At 45.3% G+C, this 22,166-nt stretch overlaps 1 protein-coding gene across 2 annotated transcripts in view; it reads right to left on the bottom strand.

The window, feature by feature from the left end:
- Window positions 1-22,166, bottom strand: part of MALT1 (MALT1 paracaspase) — an 83,533-nt gene that overhangs the window by 9,296 nt on the left and 52,071 nt on the right. For both annotated transcript variants that reach the window (XM_066602545.1, XM_066602546.1), the window contains 5 exons: window positions 18,743-18,769; window positions 17,922-17,945; window positions 12,937-13,140; window positions 3,018-3,195; window positions 2,498-2,572 (listed from right to left, as the gene is read on the bottom strand). In XM_066602545.1, the coding sequence (XP_066458642.1) occupies window positions 2,498-2,572; window positions 3,018-3,195; window positions 12,937-13,140; window positions 17,922-17,945; window positions 18,743-18,769 (508 nt within the window). The remainder of the gene's footprint in view (window positions 1-2,497; window positions 2,573-3,017; window positions 3,196-12,936; window positions 13,141-17,921; window positions 17,946-18,742; window positions 18,770-22,166) is intronic.

Below are 22,166 nucleotides of genomic sequence, written 5' to 3'. Positions count from 1 at the left end.
ACTAGTATGTAATTGCGAGTTTCATGCTAACGTGATACAATTTTTTCCATTTTTACAATTGAAAACAATGATAGAAAACAAAAACGTAAGTAATAACACTCAGACAGCTGTTGAGTTGAGACGTGCAGGAAAAAAGTAAGTGAACCTTTGTGTTAATGACTTCTTCAAAATCTGATTGGAAAAAAGTGTTTCAATCAACGGGATGAGGTTAGAAGTGCAGATTTCACAAGTGCTTTGCCCAGTAACGTCTTAACCCCTTCCCGACTGCAGTGCGTAAATATATGTCATGCAGTAGTGTAGGATATATGGAGTGGGCTTGGGAGCTGAGTCCCCACCCAGTGATTATCACCTGTTTCTGACAGCTGAAACCACAGTCAGCAGCCACAAGTGGACTAGTTCCAATCGTGGCCATTAAATATTTAGATGCCAGAGGCAAAGCTCATTGCTTGTACAAGTAGTCAGCTGGGGGCTCCATGCAGCGCCCCACTGTCCCCTCCCATGATGCAATCATGGGGTGCTGACGGGTTAGCAGGGCAGTCTGGAGCCTAGTTAAGGTTGCCAGGACTGCCATGCTTAAATGCTTATTAAGTTCTGCCTGTGGCAGAGCTTATTGAGTGACCTTAAAAATCACTATATACTGCAATACTGAATTATTACAGAATATAGTACAACAGATCAAGTGATCACAAGTTCAAGTCTCTATGGGGATTAAAAAAAATTAGCTAAAGGTTTAAATATTTTTAACATTTTTAAAAAAATTTATTATAGTTAAAACCTTTCTCAGATTTTTTCGAAGCACTGGAAAAAACATATTTGTTGTCACCAATCTCACACGTGAGCAATGTAAAACAAAGCGTACAGAAAGCTAGAATTGCAGGCTTTTTTGGTTATCCTGGCTTCCCAAAACATTGAATAAAAAGTGATCAAAAAGATGTACCCCACAATGGCACTAATAATAACTACAGCTCGCCCCACACAAAACACAACCCCCAAAAAAATCTGGGTCTCAGAATACTGTGGAAGAAAAGGCTCTTTACTTTTTATTTGTACAGCATTAAAAAACTATATCAATTTGGAATCACTATAAGAGTGGATTCAGATGACTGTATATCGGCTCGGTTTTCAGGCCGAGCCAATATACGGTGTCCTTATCTGCAGGGCGGGAAGGATGGAAGAGCCCAGGAGCAGGAACTGAGCTCCCACCCCCTCTCTGCCTCCTCTCCGCCCCTCTGCACTATTTGCAATGAAAGGAGGCGGGACGGGGCGGGCTAAGTTCCGTGAATTAGCCCCCGCCCCTGTCCCGCCTCTCCCCATTGCAAATAGTGCAGAGGGGCGGAAAGGAGGCAGAGAGGGGGCGGGAGCTCAGAGCACTGCTCCCGACTCTTCCATCCTCCCCCCTCCCCTGCAGAGAGAGACAACGTATATCGGCTGGGCATGAAAACCGAGCCGATATACGTTCGTCTGAATCCAGCCTAATGGCACTAACCCACAGAATAAAGTGCACATGTCACTGTTACTTCACTTTGAATGCTCTAAAAGCTAATGCCCCCCCCCTCAATTTTTTTATACAGTTGCTTTTTTTTTTTCATTTCACCTCACTTAATAATGTTTCTGTATATCATATCGTACATTAAATGGTACCATTAAAAATGCTACTTGTCCCTTAAAAAGCAAGCCCTCGTATCGTCATGTTGATGGAAAGATTTTATAAGTTATGGCTTTTTTGGAAGGAAAGAGCACAACAAAAATAAAATAAAGAAAAAAACTAAAATAAAATAAACAAAAAACTAAAAATCTCTGGTCTTGAGAGAGTTAAAGGGGTTGTCCCGCGCCGAAACGGGTTTTTTTTTTTTTTAAACCCCCCCCCCCCGTTCGGCGCGAGACAACCCCGATGCAGGGGTTAAAAAAACCACCCGCACAGCGCTTACCTGAATCCCGGCGGTCCGGCGTCTTCATACTCACCTGCTGAAGATGGCCGCCGGGATCCTCTGTCTTCATGGACCGCAGGGCTTCTGTGCGGTCCATTGCCGATTCCAGCCTCCTGATTGGCTGGAATCGGCACGTGATGGGGCGGAGCTACACGGAGCTACACGGAGCCCCATTCAGAAAAGAAGAAGACCCGGACTGCGCAAGCGCGGCTAATTTGGCCATCGGAGGGCGAAAATTAGTCGGCACCATGGAGACGAGGACGCCAGCAACGGAGCAGGTAAGTATAAAACTTTTTATAACTTCTGTATGGCTCATAATTAATGCACAATGTACATTACAAAGTGCATTATTATGGCCATGCAGAAGTGTATAGACCCACTTGCTGCCTCGGGACAACCCCTTTAAGTAACGGCACACAAAGCCTATTGGAAATTCACTTTGGCAGAGATCTTAGTGGGAGCCCATTCTGGTTTTCCCTATGCAAAATGCAAACAAGGGACAGAGCAACAAAACTGGAATATATTCAAACACTCATAGAATGTGACATTCAGGACAAGGCAGAACTTACGTGGCGTATCCAAAGACAATATTTGCTGTCACCTTCAGGTTTTCTGGAATTAAGATCGTATCGTCATACTGATTCCTGTAACAAGGGATATTATGAGAAAAAAAGTTACATTCCACATGAACCATATGAACACTTATCTGGCTTAGAAAACCCCTATAAGGGCCGCATTTCATCCTCTCCTCAATTAGTCAAAGTAGCAAATGTCTAGCAAGAGTGTCTCTCCCTCTTGAAGACTTGCTACACTGATGCATCACATGGACATCCATTGCTTTACGTTGCAGCTGTGTAATGCTACAATGCTCCTGTGGAGGCGCTGCAGGAAAACTGAACACTTACTGCTAAGTTTCTCCACAGATTTCAGATGATCGCTGGCTCCTAGCACATTATCCAAAACAGACAATCTTTTTAAAGACCATTTCGGCCATGCCTGGTCGCAATCTTAGTCATCGGTGGAAATTTGGCTGCACACAGAGGGTTACTCTTCGGGATGACGGATACAATAGGTAAAACATTCTCTCACCTTTTGCGGCACATGTCCAGTAGAAACACATTGAGTCCGGTTTCCTTCTCCTGCATCAGTTTCAGGACACTTTGGACACACAGGCAGTTTGAAGATCCATAAGGTTTTGGTGCGTCGATAGGAACCATAAAGCTGTTTCCAAAGTTTTCATAACCGTGACCAGCATAGTACAGCAATCCTGTGAGCAAAAAATCACATATCACATCTCACTAGCACTGTCCATCGTATTTCTATGTACAGAATGATAGAAGGAGACGGAATGATCAGTCAACTACAGCTTTTACATTCAGTCACTGACCTTCACCCATTAATGGGCTCCAGGACTTAAACATTGAAGGTAAAGCCTTAGTATGGTCCATTAAGGTTTGATCAGTGTGAGCTTGACTTCAGGGACCCTCCCAATCAGCGCCATTTATCTACCAAAGTCCTGGAGAACCCCTTTAAATACGGTGGTATTTTAGGCCTTAAGGGGGAATTGCAGACATACTCAAAAACTCTCTTCCACATCCAGATCTTGTCCATAAGGAACAATGGGATAGATTTCTATAGACTATCGCATGAAATGCCAGTCTAAGTAAGCACTGCACCCATCTACCTGCGACAAATGTCATAAGAGGCACAAGCCTCATAACCCCCTAAGGCCTCTCTCACACGGGCGCTTTTTACAGCGATTAACATGGCGCTTTGAATGCCGCCTTAATCGTGGTATAACGCTCCCATTGAAATCAATGCGGCCTTGCAGACATGCGTTCGATCGCGGCACTGGACGGTGCTTTCCAGCGCCGTGATTTTCGGGCGCTGTCTGCTCTATATTTGTCCGTTTAGCGCACCTCATCACGCAATGGGGTGCACTAAAACACGCTTTCGACTGCAGGGATCTGCATCCAAAAGTGAAAGTAAGATTGCAGCAAAGCACCGTGTTTGAAATTGCGACGCTTTGCCACGTTCATGTGTGAGAGTGGGCTAACATGAAATTGGAAAAACCCTCCCAAAAATGTCACTTTTTATTGTACATTTTGAATTTGTCTTGTGTAAGTATACAACCCCAATTCCAAAAAAGTTGGAACGCCATGTAAAATGTAAAGAAAAAGAAAAAAGAATTCAAAAATTTGGAATTCTCATCTAACCATATGTTATTCACATTGGAACATGGAACACATATCAGAAGGCTTCATTATAAAAAATTAACCAATTTAGAAATTGATGGCAGTAACACATCTCATAAAAGTTGGGACAGACGTTAGTAGAAAGTATGCCACGGAGAGTATGCGATGTCATTACGGCCAGGGGCGTAACTATAGAGGGTGCAGGGGATGCGGTTGCACCCGGGCCCAGGAGCCTTAGGGGGCCCATAAGGCCTCTCTTCTCCATATAGGGAGCCCAGTACTATGAATAAAGCATTATAGTTGGGGGCCCTGTTACAGGTTTTGCATTGGGGCCCAGAAGCTTCAAGTTATGTCTCTGTGCAGCATGGTTTAGATATGGGTACGGGTACAGAAACAGATACAGGGGGGGCCCAGCTCACGTTTTGCATCAGGGCCCCTGAGCCTTTAGTTACGCCCCTGATTACGGCCAAAGGAGCCCCACTAAGTATTACCATATGGAAATAGATACTACTTTTGATTCTTGCTCAGGGGTCCAATTACTTTAGGCAGGATATTGTATTAGAGATGGATTTCATTCAAATTTGGGCACGGGATATATGCTAAAATCCACATGAGAACTCAGACATGTGAACTAGAGATGAGCGAACGTACTCGGTAAGGGCGATTTCGCAATCGAGCACCGCGGTTTTCGAGTACTTCACTACTCGGGTGCGCTGTGGGTGAGCGGGGGGTGCAGCGGGGAGTGGGGGGGAGAGGGAGAGAGAGAGGGCTCCCCCCTGTTCCCCGCTGCTACCCCCCACTCCCCTCTGCAACCCCCCGCCCCACAGCGCACCCGAGTACTTTTCACCCGAGTAGTGAAGTACTCGAAAATCGCGGTGCTCGATTGCGAAATCGCCCTTACCGAGTACGTTCGCTCATCTCTAATGTGAACATAACCCAGAGTTGATACATTGTAGCAATTTTTATACCAATTTCACATTTTTTCAGCTGATTACTGAGAAATACAGAAAAAAACATTGATGATAATTAGATCTGAAACTGAACTTTCTGCATACCATCACAGACATCAAAGTGAAAAGTAAGACCCACTTAGTCATGTGCTTCCTGCTATCTACACTGATCAGCAGATAAAAGAAAAATACAATTATTGCAAAAACAGGAAACTGAAATTTCAAGAAAGAACTAAAGACGCTGAAATAATGGATGAGCGTGGAATACATGTGGGAGGAGGCGGACTTATTTAAAGGGGAAATTCGTTCTGCTTAAAGAACCCCTCCACAGCAATAAGAGGTACAGTTTAAATCCTTCTATGCACTGACAGGAGCGCAGCTCTGCTGGTGCTGGTTGATTTTGCTGGCTGTGGGAAGGATTTGCCCAGCGAGCCAATCACCGTGGGTCTGAGCATATATATTTCCGTCCCTCCTCTCAGAGGGTGCCGGTTATTGTCCTGTTGTCATTTGGGTTTGAGCAAGTGTAAGGGGGAATGTACAAGGTCAAACCCCTTTTGATGTGCCTAACTATACATGAGTAGACTTTTATATATTCAAGGACCTTCAGAGACAGAGGTCACGTGATTATTTGCTGTAATTTTGTGGCTATGGAGTGAAAAAGGCCTTTGGCCCATCTGCAGAAAGGTCTTGGAACTCAGTAGGACTGACTTGGTACAGGGTCTGTAAATGTAGACTAAGCTACGCCCCGGGTAATCTTATGGTGGCCATCTTAGCCATACAAGCGATTTCAACTATATCACAAGAGGAAACAGGGCACACCAGCATGTGAGGGCTTGCAGACTGTGTGACACTGCTAATAGAGACTGAGTAGCAGTGTGTAGTAATAACAGTAATATAGTATGGAATAGTAATATAGTAACATGGAAAAAAAAGTGTCTAGTAACACACAGATGAGTGAGCGCAGCAGATACACAGTAGCGAGCCAGTGACTTAGTGGTGGCCACTGTATAATGAGAGCAACATGAGCAGTGCAGGATGAGGACACCAAAGCAACCCTGATGATGAGAGGGTTGAAACTGAGCACACCAAAGGGCCCTGATGACTTAGGGGCCAAAGCAGACAAGTAGCATGGAAGGAGAGGAAGCTCCTCAGGATAGGTCATCAATAGTTGATGGGCGGGGGTCTGCTGCTTGGAATCCTGGTGGATCAGTTATTCCAGCGCTCACTGTCACTGGCAAAGTACACATGGTATAGAGCAATTGCTTTGTAGTGGCCAGTGCTGGTAATTACAGGTGCAGCCCCCATTAAAATCCAGGACCAGCCACTACCCAAGGCTTGAAGCAATACCTTCCGCTCCGTATCCTGTGTATTTTGCTAGTGACAGCGAGTGCCAAACAATTGATCGGTCAGGCTCCCAAGTGGTGGACTCTGAGGCTAGGTCATCAAAAGTGTTTGTCTGGAAAACCCTTTTAAAAGTGTTGTGCACTTTGCAGATGGTTTGTACAGGGTATTCTACTACTGCAACTCCTAGTGATCAGCTATAATGCAAATAATCAGCTTTCCTACAGCACTACCACAGAAGAAATGAGGCATTACACAGTGCAATATTTCTGTGATTCCCAATTACACAGTGCACATTGAGATCAATGGATTGTCTATTTAATGCACAGTTAGCCTGGGTCCTCCTTGGCAAGAGATGCTCTTTGCAGTTGCTCACCACTCTGACTAAGAGAAGGGTCCCTACTAGAGATGAGCGAGCATACTCGCTAAGGACAACTGCTCGATCGAACATTGTCCTTAGCGAGTACCTGCCCACTCGGAAGAAAAGGTTCAGCTGCCGGTGCCGGCATGGGTGAGAGGTGAGTTGCGGCAGTGAGCAGGGGGAAGCAGGGGGGGGGGGGGGGGAGTGAGGGAGGGAGAGATCTCCCCTCCGTTCCTCCCCGCTCTCCTCCCCGCTCCTCGCCCGCTGCCGGCAGCCGAATCTTTTCTTCCGAGCGGGCAGGTACTCGCTAAGGGCAATGCTCGATCGAGTAATTGTCCTTAGCGAGTATGCTCGCTCATCTCTAGTCCCTACATTAACTTTCCTTAAATAGGGTTTTTGTAAATGGGGAGACAGCCCTTTTGCCGTCAGTATAATGAGCAATTCAATTGAAGGTTTCTATGAAACGAGCAGGATTTGCATATGACAAAGAACTGGTTATCTATCTCCTAAAAAGTGAATCATGTCCTAATGACTGCGTTCCCATTCATATTACATCAGTATTGTTCTTGACTTCCCACGAGTTTTTGTATATTTTTGCAGTATGAGGGAGTGAGATAATTTGCATACCTCGTGAATATAACTCCCATGGAGCGTCAGCGGGTTATAGAGTGCAAATATAATACAAGAATCAATACATAAAAGAAAAGGCGAGAACAGAATGATCTTTGTACAACCCAGCAAAGAGGGAAGCGGAATATTATCAGTCTACAGTATTTTGCAAAGCAAAACCACAGGAAGTTTGGGTGGATATGAGAGGCACAGAGAACACGACAGGCCACAATTACTGCAGTGCATAGTACTGTACATAATGTGCTGTACACATAGCCATACAGGGGGAAAGTATACAGATAGAGGGGTGCAGAGATAGCAGTCCTATCTGGTGCCTGAGGGGTCTCAAAGGCTCAAGATAAGTGTGCTGAACAGCTGTGGAGAACATCTCAAAAGCCTGCAGACTTTCTCTACTTTAGATTCGTGCTCAGAACATACAACCTCACCCCCCACCACGCCAAACAAATCTACTTCACCTCTCTCGTCTCCTCACTATCCCACAACCCTAAAAGACTCTGACACTTTTCACTGCCTTCTCATCCCAAAACTGCAGCCCCCTGTGACAGATCTCAGTGCTGAAGAGCTGCCGGCGTACTTCAAAAAGAAAATTGATGACATCCGGCAGGAAATAACCTCCCAATCCCAGACTAGCCCCGAACCAATCTCATCAGTATTGCATCTAACTCCTGTTCACTCTCTGTACTTAGTCCAACGACAGAGGAAGAAGTCTCCAGACTGCTCTCCTCCACTCGCCCCACCACCTGCGCTAGCAACCCTCTTCCTTCACACCTCCTGCGTTCCCTCTCCCCGGTGGTCACCTCCCACCTCACCACTATATTCAATCTTACTCTGACCTCTGGCATTTTCCCCTCCTCATTTAAACACGCTATAATTTCCCTGCTGCTAAAGAAACCGACTCTTGACTCGACCGATGCTGCCAACTATCGACCCATCTCAAACCTCCCCTTCATCTTCAAACTACTAGAACGCCTGGTTTACTCTCGCCTTATAAGCTATCTCTCAGAAAGCTCTTGATCCTCTACAGTCCAGCTTCCGCCCCCTACACTCGACAGAAACTGCCCTGACTAAAGTGTCAAAAGACCTCCTGACTGCCAAATCGAGGGGCGACTACTCCCTACTGATCCTCCTTGACCTCTCTGCAGTATTCAACACTGTTGACCACAAACTTCTCCTCACTATGCTTCACTCCATTGGACTAAAGGACACTGCCCTCTCCTGGTTCTCCTCCTACGTATCTAACTGCTCCTTCAGTGTCTGCTTTGCTGGCTCTACCTCCCCTTCTCTTCCCCTTGCTGTCAGGGTCCCTCAGGGCTCAGTCCTTAGCCACCCTCCTTTTCTCCATCTACACAGCCCCTGTTGGACAAACCATCACTGACGACACCCAGTTATACACCTCTTCCTGTGACATCTCTGCACCTTTTCCCCCAGGGCTCGGTACTTGCCCCCCTCTTCTTCTCCACAGCCCCCATTGGACAGACCATCAGGAGATTTGGTTTCCAGTACCATCTCTATGCTGATGATACCCAGCTATACACTTCCTCCCGGGACATCACAGCAATATTCCTCCAGAACGCCACCGACTGTCTTTCTGCTGTCTCTAACACTATGTCCTCTCTCTACCTAAAACTGAACCTCTCAAAAACTGACCTACTGGTGTTTCCGCTCTCTACTAACCGACCTCATCCTGACATCTTCATCTCAGTGTGTGGCACCACCATAACTCCCAGACAGCATGCCCGCTGCCTTGGGGTCATATTCGACTCCGATCTCTCCTTCACGCCCCACATCCAAGCTCTTGCCTGAATATGTCAGCTGCACCTCAAGAACATCGCTAGAATACGCTCTTTTCTCACTGTAGACACGTTAAAAACGCTTATTGTTGCCCTCATCCACTCTCGGCTCAATTATTGCAACTCGTTGCTGATCGGCCTCCCCAGCGCCAGACTCTACCCCCTCCAATCCATCCTGAATGCGGCAGCCAGGCTCATCTTCCTGTCTAACCGCTACTCGGACGCCTCTGCCCTGTGCCGGTCACTGCACTGGCTGCCCCTCAAATACAGAATACAATTTAAACTCACTACCCTCATTCACAAAGCGCTCCACAGCACCGCTCTGCCCTACATTGCTTCCCTCATCTCAATCCACCAGCCAGCCCGGGCCCTCCGCTCTACTAATGAAATCAGACTGAGTGCCCCTTTAATTCGTACCTCTCATTCCTGCCTCCAAGACTTCTCAAGAGCAGCACCTGTCCTCTGGAACGCGCTACCAAAAAATATCCGGGCAATCACTGACACACTAAACTTCAGGTGTGCTCTAAAAACGCACCACTTCAGGGAGGCATACCATATCCCCTCAACCAAACCTTTTGGTACTCTGCCTGATAACATGCTCCCTGTCCCACAGACTGCAATCCCTGCTAGCCGTAATCAACCGGCACCTGCAGTCATCCTGATTCCGCCAATATACAGCCAAACCTTTGTCTGTGTGTATAGCATCCCTCACTCTCCACCTCGCCATACAGTGCACATCTCCAGCCCCTTTACCTTCTGTATCACCCCATTATCTGTAGTATGTAAGCTCGTTGGAGCAGGACCCGCACCCCTACTGTTTCCACCAATTGATTACTACATGTAACCGTTGCCTTGTTTTATTTCCCCTGTATTGTAAGTGCTGCGGAATATGTTGGCGCTATATCAATAAATATTATTATAAGTAGTTCAAGGTGGGTGTGGGCCTGAACAAATCTTGCATTGATGCCTGTGGAAAGATAGATATACAAGTCTGTCATTGGGACAATTTAGGTGATGCTGTATGAGTGTAAGAGGGGAGAGGGGTGCCCTGCTCCTCTCTTACTACTGAAAGAGTCGCCCAGCCACTTTGGCTGCATTAGGCTCTACCAAGCGAGATAGGGGAGCGGAGTGAAGGGAAAGATTGGTCGTGCGCCAGAATCAGGCCCATGGAAGGAGATTGTGGTGTATGAAGTGCCAGAAAGTTACAGCGCTCTACCCCCAGGGAACAAGCTTGACAAAGACTGCAGCTAACAGTCGAAGCGTCGCTGTATTATCCAATCGTGAGGAATAAATATACATCCCTTGGGATGTTTTAAATATTTGCACCAGTGAAACCTTGCTGTCCTGAGGTCTGATTTCTATATATGCTATTCGTGGATTTGGATCTAGTCCACTACGGGGCGAGCAATATTAATCACTGCATGTGATCTATAGAGTGTGCTGCTGTAACCAGACTACTGTTAATCAATATGTTAGTTGTGTCCTTTCCACGACATCAGTGAGTTGTGTGTTCATTTGAGATAAAGTGGTGAAGGGCGTAGCACGAATTTGCTTTTCCCAAGTCATAGACTCCTCAAAAAGTGAAATACACATCGCAGCAAGTTATCTCCTATCTATTGGATGTGGAATAACGTGCTGAGTGGTGGGTTTCCGACTGCTGGGACCCCCAATGATCCTGAGATTGCAGCCTAGTTTAATGGAACTCCCAGAGATAGCCGAGTTCAAGCACTCAGCCATTGGGGTGAATGGAGCGGGGGCAATTTAACAGGCAGTTAAATTTTACTGCCATTTAACAGGCAGTCTATCAAGCCACCCCACGGAGATGGCTTGATAGGCAGTCTTGTAAGGCAGCCCTGGGGCCTTTCAGAAGGCCCCCAGGCTGCCATGACACCTGCACGGCTCCCCCGTTCTCACCGCGGGGGGACCGTGCGGGGCCCCCGAACATCGTTTGGGGAATTTAAATGCCGCTGTCAGAATTGACAACTGCATTTAAATGGTTAATAGCCGCGATCGGCCGAACGGCTGATAGCGACTATTGCCCGTGGGTGTCAGCTGTAATAAACAGCTGACGCCCGCGACCTCTCTTCATGCATACCCCGCCGCTCCATGACGTACCTATACGTCATGGAGTGGAAGGGGTTAAAGGGGTTATCCAGGCAGCGTCTTGATACGCCAGGGTTTGAGCAGAAGCGCTGCTCCGACCCCTGTATAGTGGCCGGCGCTCATAATTGCAAGTGCAGCTCTCATTGAAATCAATGGGACCCCAGCCTGCAATACAAGTGCAACCCCAACCCTGGTGTATCCAGGCAGGTGCTGCCTGGATAACCCCTTTAAAGGAATTCTACTCACCTCACCTGCATCTCCGGCCTGGCGGCGCAGTGCAGAGTATGTGACCACTGACTTCTCCTGACCACTGCTGCATGCCCCTGCCGAGAGGTCAGCGGTCACAGACTCAGCAGCTGCTGCAGCCGCCAGGTCGGAGCTGCAGGTGGGGTGAGTGTAGAGATGCGGCCCTACGAGAGGCCAATAAGGATGTTGCTACTGGTCTCTGGCTGGGCAGCATGCCTGGGACTACTATGGGGGTCACAATTAGCACTGTAGCCACTAAGGGGGTCACTGTATTACTGGAACCACTATGGAGGTTACGGTTATTACTGAGGCCACTCTGGGGGTCGCCATTACTACTGAGGCCAATATATGGGACACTTTTACTACTGGGGTCACTATAGGGGTCACTGTTAATACAGGGGCCACTATAGGGGACACTGTTTTATTAATGGGGGTTACTTTCTACCGCAGCCACTATGGGGGTCACTATTAGGGCTTGTTCACACTGGCATAAGCGCATTTTAGGAATGCAAATATGCTGTGTATTTGGGTGACCAAAAAAATCGCTTAAGCTCGCGTTCTTCGGCTGCTCCAGCATGTTTTTATGTGCGCGAATACAGTGCGTACTTGCGCATGCAAAAAACCGCAAACAGGCTCATGTGTAAATAGTCAGGTTTCCTGAGTATCCACTGAGCATTTGCGCCCGCCCATTCAGTGGGTTCTATTCACTGCGTACTTTTGCATGCGCAAAATGCTGCACAAATATGCTTATGTGAAGCAGCCCTTACTATACAATTACTATACAATTACACAAGACCAAAATAAACTACACACAATTAGTATAACCACATCCATAGCATTCTCTACTATAAAAGATTACATTATTTATCTTACATTGTAAATTCTGTTAAAAGAGAAAAAAACTAAAAAGAGAAAATACCAAAATAGCCATTTTTAGTTCATCTTGCTTCCCCAAAACAGAAATAAAAAGGATTCAAAAAGTCATATAAACTCAAACTGCTATGAATAAAAACTACAAGTCTTCCTGAAAAAACAAGCCCTCATAGCGCTCTGCTGACGGAAAAATAAAACTGCTCTAATCCTGCACTGTGGTGACACACAAGTCTACTGGTAAAAACAAGTGATTTTATTGTGCAAAAGTAGTAAAACATACAAAAGTATATAAATTTGTTTTCTGAATCGTGTTGACCTGTGGAATAAAGGTAACATAATATGAGACATACATTTAGAATCTAGGATTTTAAAAAAGCGACATTTTTGGGAGGGTTTTTCTTACTTTAATGTGAATATTGGGGTGTTAAAGGGATTATCCAGTTCTCATCTTGCTAGGATGTAATCATTGAAGCGGCAGCGAAAATCTCCTTTAACCATCTGACATCTAACGCTTCTTACCATACACGCCTTTGTCCAGTAATAGCAAGAATTCATGCACTGCGTTCTTCATTTCCACCTCGGTAAGGTCAAGCAGTGATACCACCTTGAAGTCGAGCTGTCGCAGCAGGTTTGTAAGTTCGTATACGTCGACCATTGGTGCTTTGAGCTGCGAATGGTTCTTGTACGACATGTTCCCGATCAGTAGTGCAACTTTGTCCGTAGCTGGAAAAAGACACAATCACATTGGTACAATCATCCATGTCGCTGGTACACTGCAATACATGGTACACATAATCCGTAGTACTGTACAGTATTACATGTCCTGTCTGTAGTCAATAGTACAGTGCAATATCATACATGCGGTATATGATTCTGAACTATTGCTGGTGTTAGGTGTGGGTTGCACAGGCTGTATCAGCCGTCACCGCAGATCACCTGAGGCCGTTGACTGATGATATGATGGTGCACTGTGCTAGAAGGGAACCTGTCGCCTCCGAACAGCAAGATAAACTAACTTATGGTTCGTTAAGGTAGGTGACGGGAGTTAGACAATGTATTTTTTTTTCTCGCCCTGCTCTCCCGTTCCCATGTTGTTCCCTGGTGAAATCCGCCCATGGCATGAAAATCCAACTCTTTTCAGAGTCCTGTGTGCCCGCTCTCCTAAACAAGTCCATGGGAGAGCACATGCATGGCACTCTGAAAAGAATCAGATTTTTGTGCCTTGTGCGAACGTCACCAAGAGATGATTCAGGAATCAGGGAGGTGATGAGTAAAAAAAAATACATCTCCCGGCTCCCCGTCACTTTCCCTAACAGCACCATTACTTAGTTTATGATGCTGTTCTGAGGTAACAGGTTCCCTTTAAGGGAGTTTTTCAAGTCCTAAAAAAAATTAAGGAAAGGGCACGAAATGGTTAAAGACAGCAAATTAAGGCTTTCTCCCATATTTTTCTAGAATTAGCAAAGCCTCTTTAAAATCACACGCGGCATGTATACGGTGCAACATTAGACATGCTTCAAGAAACATATATGTAGTGTAATATCACATGTGCTGCAACCAATCTTAAACTATCACAATACTACTAAATTATTTGTAAAGTTGGCAATAATAATCATTGTAAAACTTCAACAAAGTCAGAATACCAAAAATAATATTAACCATTTTATAACTTCATCAGTTCCTGGGAAATTTGTGCGGCAGCCTTTTTTTCATGCTATTGTCAATGGGCCTTTCTAATGTAAAAAAGCGCATCTCAAGTTGGTGCTTTGCAATTTTTGTGTGATGCGTTTTTAACATTAGAAAGTCCCATTGACAATCGCGTGGAAAAAAACGCACAAGAAAAACGCAAGTATGCAGGAGCCCAAAGATAGAGCATACCGCGATTTTTTGATCTCACAATATCGCATCAGTGAAAACATTTGTAATGCGAAGGAAACCATTGAAAATCACTGGTTTCATAAATCTGCTGGAAGATCGGCTATCTGTTGTCTGCTACCCTCTTGTGGTCCCAGGTGGATGCGGGCATCGCTCTACTCCTCCTGTATTTATGGACTCTATGTTTCTATTTTCTACCAACACTGAAGAAGTTAACCAGTTCCCTTGCTCTCAGCCCAGCTGCAGGGTTAGTAGGCATTACTCTCCTATTTAAGCTGGGCTGATGCACTTCCTCTTTGCCTAAGTATTGTTATCTGTTTGTTCCAGACACCCAGCATTCTTAGGTCACCTATCTCTGACTTCTGTCTGTTTGTTCCTATATTTATCTGTATATGCTTCCCTTGCATTTTCCCTGTTTTGGTGTTTGGCTTTGTTTTCCAGCATTGCCTTCCTATCTCTGACTTTTCTGTCTGACCTGTATCCTGTGTGTTAGCTGCTCCCTGACTGCGGATGTTATCCTGGTGTGATCCTGCCTCAGTCACCCAGCATAGATCTCCTGTCCATAATCTTATCTTTATACGTTTGTCTGCTGCCAGATACTGTCTTTGTACCATACCCAGTTCCATTGGGTGTATAGCCCTGACCTGTGTCCTGTACTTTTCTCCTGTGTCCCGTAAGGGATAGTCAGGCCCGAGAGGAAGACCGTGGGGCCATCCTTGTTAGGACGCCTACCCTACTTATATTCAGGGGTACCCCACCTTCCTTACTAGCAAAGGGCAAGATTTCCCATATGTTATTGCTCATAGGTTAGCCAGTTTTGCAGTGCCTTGTACCGGTATCTCTGACCTCCAGGGGTCAGCTGTCAACCACACTGGGAGTAGCCCAAAACCAAACCGATTGGTTGGCACAGTGGGTCCAAATTCATGTTCTGTAACATCTGCTTTTTTTATTTACTCTCGCATCGCACAATTTTATCTCTCGTGGGAAACCACCCTTAATCATAGCATATAGCCTGTACAAGAAGCAAGTAATATAAAGATAACAGGATATGACATAACAAAAGCACGACCACTGCTACTAATGAATAACTAATGAGGAAATGAAACACATCAAAAACAATACAAATTTTTGAAACCAATCTCCACCTCCTGCTGGGCGGAACACCCTTTTAATGCCAGTGACTTTAAATGAGGATATTGTCACGTCCACTCAGGACATGCTGGATCTAAGAAAATGAAAGACTCACGGGCTGTAAACAAACAGACCACAACGGCACACAAAACTGGGAAACAATGAAGAAAACAGACACCAGAGAAACCCTGTCCCTATAAACCCTTTACCCAGGAAAGGGACCTGCCTATACACAGATAACCCGCCCTAACAAGGGCGAACCTGGCCACGTACCTAGGCCACTAGCAGACCCTACGTGGGAGAGGAGAAAACCACAGAGAACAAGACAACAATAATAACCTCAGTACTTCACTTTGTGAAAAATCAGGAAAACAGGAGAACCAGCACCAAACTTCCACCACAGTCAGAGGGAGACTGAATAAACAGCAATGAGCAAAGCGCAAGACCAGGTTAAAAAGTCTTCCCAAATTACCCGCAGTTGAAACCAAGCAAGTCTCACCAATACCCACTTTTACCAGAGCTGGAAACAAATACAAGACCTGAACCAGATTGCTAGAAAGGAACAGATACCCGAAGCGCCACAACAGATATATCCTCTTGGTGGATTTCCAAAGAAAGGTCTGGATGCTGCAGACAGGGAACTTCTGAATATACCTGAGGAGGGATTAGAGCCAGATGTATGCCGAGCAATACAGAGTTTTAATGCATCTGATTTACATCCGACGTACTGCTCACAAGAGAGTACATTCAGTAACATACGTAAATGACACAAGTGGTGTTACCATTTATGAGGCAATTAATACAAAAAGTCTGTGATGTTGTAGAGGAAGAACATGTTTTGGTTTGTTGTAATGAAGAGCACAAACCACATCTTGATAGGGCACGTCTGAAGCAGTCTTGAGTCATGAGCTAATTTTGAGATGTAATAGTACTATTGTTGTATAAACTAAGCTAGGAGCCAAGGGCGAAGCTAAGGGCTCATGGGCCTGGGTGCAAAAGTTTATCTTGGGGCCCCCCAACTTCTCTTAACCCTTTAACGCAGAGTCGTAACTTGAAGCTTCTGGACCCCAATGCAAAACCTGTAACAGGGCCCCCAACTATAAAGCTTTATACTGGGCTCCCTATATGGAGAAGAGAGGCCTTATGGCCCCCCTAAGGCTCCTGGGCCCCAGTGCAACCGCATCCCCTGCACCCTCTATAGTTACGCCAGTGCTAGGAGCCATCATGTTGCCTACTGTACACATTTTCTTGGTGACAAATTTGATACCTTGCTCGAGATACACAACACACTCAGACAAAAGGTGTTCCCCAGGCCTCCTCCACACCCAGGTACGTCCATGAGATGTTGAGATGGAGTAGAGCGATTCGTCATTCCATAAAACATTCTTCCATTATTCAACTGTCCAACGACGACCCTCCTTGCACCGCTGTAGACAGGCCGATGCATTGCGCTTCCTGATGGACGGCTTGTGTGCAGCGGTATAACCCGTATATCCAGTAGGGTGCTGTTCCCATCACAAACCATGGCTGACACCACCAGGGGTCTGCATCTCACGTATCATGATTTAGGACATGTGACATGCTAATAAGATACAATTCATACTACTGATAGGGGGGACCAAATACTTTGATAGGATAGTGTATTACACAATTTCTATGATAGTAGTAGCAGCGATATACAGTAGCATGCCTTCCAACTGGGCCATATTTTATTTTTTGTCCTGCAATAAGGCATCAGAGGGGTGAGCCTTATGCAAATGTGTCCCACAATGAAGTTTAGTGAGAACTGCTGGGAGATTGGCATGGGACGAACATGTACAGCAAGTTGGATCCACATTTTGCAAAGTATGATATAGCCCTGTAACCCCACTCTCACAAAAATAATGGCAGCGGAGTGCTGACTACTACTTATCATGAGGTTAAATGTGATTGGCTAATTAAACACAACCGCATCCCCGCAAAATGTTTCCACCCTAAAAGATTTCAGCTTGTTTTTTAATGGAATTGTGCAGATAACGGGTCACAAAAAAAGTTGGAAGAAATTGGAAATGATTCATCTTTGTCGGATTTTTCAACATGACAAAACCGTGGCCTGTTAACAGGGGTGTGTAGACGTCTTGTATGGACTTAAACAATTATGCATTAGCACAAAGAATCTCTTCAGCTTTATTAATAATACAATTAGCATGCTCATCAGACGTGTCGCAGTCTGTCACAGAACAATGTACACAATGCCTCATAATATGTGAGTCACCGCATAGGCCACATGCACACTACCAGCTGTTATTAGGTCCCGCCAATGGCATCTGACTAGACTTGTCTAATCACTATTTCCCGGTTTGACTGCAATAGTACAATAGATTTTAGCTAACTGTTGAGCATGTACTAGAGACAGTACAACATACAACATATATACCGTATATATATATATATATATATATATATATATATATATATATATACATACAATGGGTGTGCAAACTACTTTTCTTACTCACCAAAGAGAGGCTCATCAATAGTTACTGCAACAAAAGAAATAAGTTACTACATTGTTATCATATTAGATGAGAGAGAGAGAGAGAGAGAGAGAGAGAGGAAGGGAGAGATATATAGACAGATGTCAAATAAAATACAGAGGTGTGCAAAAGTTCTGCTCCGCACACAAATTGTGAGGCTTGTGGGGAGTGTATTGTGCATGTAAGAGCATGTAATGACTTGTCTTTCATCTACAAAAAGCTCCTATGGATAAGAATTCCATTACATGCTCTCTTACATCTGCTCCTTTACTGTGTAGACCTGGTTCGGGTCAACAGAGTCATCTCATTATCATTAGAGGGTGAGAGGGTTATTAGGAATCTGTAGGTTTAGCCTACTCTATCCAAGAGCAGAATAAAATATTGGTAGACTATGTTTTGGTATATTTTACTTTGAAGCGATGTAGTGAGGTTTAAAGAGTGCTAGGCTGGGGGAAAGTTTCCACTGGGTAGCTCCCCTCAGGTCATCCTTACCTAACTTTGTAATAAAGCATAGTATAGTGTAATTAGTGACTCTTTCGCTATTTCCTGCTGCCCATAGTTAGGTAGGATACAGTGTTCATCCATAAACTATTCTTTCCAATTCCCCCATATAAATGCATGACCGCTTCAGCCGAGCATGCATGTGTTCTCAATGGGGAGAGGAGAGCAAGGGCCCTTATATACAAAAAGATGACTGTTCATATTTTCACAGGATCGCAGGAATCTGAACGATAATCGCTCACATAAAATCAAATCCATGAACCATTCCCTTTATTACCACAAGAGCACAAACTGCTACTTACCATTGACAATGATATCACTCAATTCATCTAAAACAAAGTGAAAAGGGTAATGTTATAAAAAGCCCAAATACCAGAGTAATAGTATAAAAAGCAGGATAATGAGTTTGATTAACTTTTATATTTATATTGTTGCTTTAGTTTTTCAAAAGTTCCTATTTTCAAGGCTTTTGGACTTTTTTTGCTTTTGGACTGGAAGTCAGGGTGGTAGAGTTTGTGCAATTTTGACCCAAAAGGGGGTGTTCCTGTTCAAAATTGTGTTTATTCAGGTGACACAGTGGGGCCTATAAATGACTTAGAAGGGAATGTGGGACCTATATATGAATAAGGGGGCATAGCAGGAACTATATATGGCTAAGGTGGCACAGCAGGGCCTAAAAATGACCTAGATGGGCCACCGTGACTTTTTTGTGCAAGAGCCCAAGTCAATCTGAAGCCGGCCTTGAGTGATCAGATACATTTTCTATGGTGATGAGATAGAAATCAAGTACAAACGCCACTAGCAGCATTTCAAATACAGCTCTGGACGTGGAAGAAAAGACATACTTCATGTTCAATGCAAAATAAACAAAATATCTGCAGTTACCTAATATATTATATGTACCTTTATTGGGGTTGTACCAAAATTGACTTTTATCACCTATTCACAGAGTAGATGATAACAGTTTGATTGGTGGGGGTCTCCTGCCACCTATCCCAAGCATGCAAGTCCCATGCCCTCCTCTCGCTGTGGGCTCACAGCACCCGCTGCGTCTTCATTGGGACTGTTGGAGACAGCCAAGTGCTTATATTTCGCTATGTCCATCAGCTCTATTAAAATGGGGCAGCAAGCCAATGGGTAAGCCAATGCAGCTGCTTGCAGAGTTTGTGGGCTTGTCACCCAGCTTTCTAAGGGGCGAGATGACAAATTTGTTTGAGGGTACATGCAGACAGCATTTTTTTCCTTCCAATTTTTGGGCCAAAATATCAGTCCAAAACTCGGACGGAAATCGCACCCATTCATCTGAATTGGCGTATGCAAGCGGGTTTTTTTTTTTCTTGGACGGATAGTCCGAGTCAAAAAAAAAAAACCATTGCAGCATGTCCTATTCTTGTCCGATTTTTGGACAAGAATATCACATGTCAATGTGCGGTATTCCGTACATTAGACATCATGTATACAGGAGGTTCATGCGCTGAACAATGCGAGTTACGCCTAAGAATCTATAGCGCAACTTTTTAATCGTCCACATGCACACACCCTAAGTCGGCACATTTTTTCATTCAAGGCTCCTACCTTTATCCGTGAAATTTTTATTTTATTTTAGGGGGACGTGCACTTTGTTCCACTTTGGGTCTGAGGGTGGCGCTGTTGCCATAGATGTGTTTTGAGAATCTGTATTTCTGGCCTGATTAGCAAGATTCAATTTCCAATATGTCAAGGCTTGAGTATGTTTACTTGTTACACAAAATAAATGTCACCATACAACAAAACCCCAGACGACTTCAGAGAGAAAGCAGAGATTAAATCAGAAACATGGTCAGACAGGAAATGCCTTGTTGTACCCTCCAGGATTGTAATTACCATATATGCAAATCATGCAAACTGAAGTAATAGCATATAGGGCTTAAACAGGAACATAACGTCTTTATCCACTTTCTTTTGTCCGGTCACTATGTTTTTGCAGAGCACCATAACGATTTGCCTGTCACACTGATTACAGTGATAAGTCTGCTGTGTGTATCTGTGCAGTAGTTTGGGAGATACATATATTTTATTAGTAGCAGCCAGACACAGAAGTAGTCCTTTATATTAATGAGCTGAGGTCTAGCCACACCCATCCTGCCCTCCAGCCAATGATTTGCAGCTCTTTCTATGCACAGTAATAGGCAGACAGCAGTCAATCATTGGCTGGAGGGTGGGGAGGGTGTAGCCAGCCTGCAGCTCATGAATATCCAGGACTACTTCTAGTAGTCCTCTATGCATGTGCTGCCACTGATAGGAAGTATGTAAGTTTCTCCCAAACTACCGTACTGCACAGATACACACTGCAGACTTATCACTGTAATCAATGTGACAGGCAAAACGTCACGGTGATAGCAGACATATCCCTGCACTGCAATCAGACTGTCAGTATCTTCCGCCGCCCTCGGAGAGGGGTGCAAAAAGATGGTGACAGAGTCTTTTTACGAGCGTCGAGAACAGGCATAATAGGGACAAGGAGCCATAAGGTGGGCACTTGCAAGCACATGGGGAAATGGAGTGACCAGGCTGGGGGAAAGGGGAAGCTAAATGGGGCTGTGCATCCTGGATTCCCCTAACCCCAAAGTCCTGGAATTTATGACCCTATGTGTAAAAGGAGAAGAAAAAGGGATGTTGTGTCATGTGGCAGCAGAAATGCAGTCCTAAGCTCTCGTCTACGACCTGAAGGTTGCAAGTTCAATCCCTGTATGGTGCAGGTCGCCAGCTCAAGGTCTTCCATCCTTCTGAGGTTGGTAAAATGAGTACCCAGCTTGCTGGGGATAATAATCAAGTTACTTGAAAGCACTGAAGAATAGGTTGGCGCTATACAAATAACAAGATTTATTTTTTTTTATGTAGCAGAAGGTAAAGATGGCAGAGCTATGACTGTTGAGGAGGCCACGAAAGGTTTGGTGTCTGGGGTAGGGAGGAAGTGCATGGCTGACAGTGAGCATAATACGGCCTAATTAGTCTGGGAAGCTGGACAGCAGGTGAGGGCTGGCCACTCCTAGGAGGTGTAACGATTAAGGGTGCCTGCACACGAACGGAATTTCCAGCGCGTTATTTTAGGCACATTATCTGCCCCAGACCGCAGCCAATATACTCCTATGAGGATCCGCAGTTGTCCCCAGACGGACGGATTTGTATCGCGTTTTTTCACGCGTGTGAAAAAATCTGCGACCTGTTCTAATTTGGGTCGGATCATGCGCGTGAAGCCTCCAATACAAGTGAATGGGTGCGTTTTTTCACGCAGTACATCCGCAGTGCAGCTGCGGATGGAGTCACTGGTTGCTATGACTACAGGAAGTAGGCATGGTAGGAGACGTCCCAACACACAGCACAGAGCTTCACAGGCAAATTTGTAGAGGGAGATAAGTAGTATTTCTTGCCAATGCAGGATCTAAGAATGCAAAATCTGTAGTAATGAATTCGGCCGCCTGCAGACGAGCGGGTCGGATCCGGCGGCGAGAATTCTCGCCGCGGGACCTGACCCGAGAGCCTGCAGTGACGAGCGCGTACTCACCCGCGCCTGGCGGCCCCGGCTCTTTCATGTGCCGGCTGCCGCGCAGCCGGCGCATGCGCAGACTGTAGCCGGCGGCCGGGTGAGTGCGAGCCCCGCACAAAAATAGGACATGCCGCGGTTTGTTTGCCGCACGACATTTCGCGCGGCCAAACCGCCGCCGTCTGCATAGGAGTGCGTATTGT

The sequence above is a fragment of the Eleutherodactylus coqui genome, chromosome 5 (genome assembly GCF_035609145.1).
Source record: "Eleutherodactylus coqui strain aEleCoq1 chromosome 5, aEleCoq1.hap1, whole genome shotgun sequence".
Taxonomy (NCBI): Eukaryota; Metazoa; Chordata; class Amphibia; order Anura; family Eleutherodactylidae; genus Eleutherodactylus; species Eleutherodactylus coqui.
Note: the sequence above shows the minus strand (reverse complement) of the source record. Positions and strands in the feature narration are given on the sequence as shown.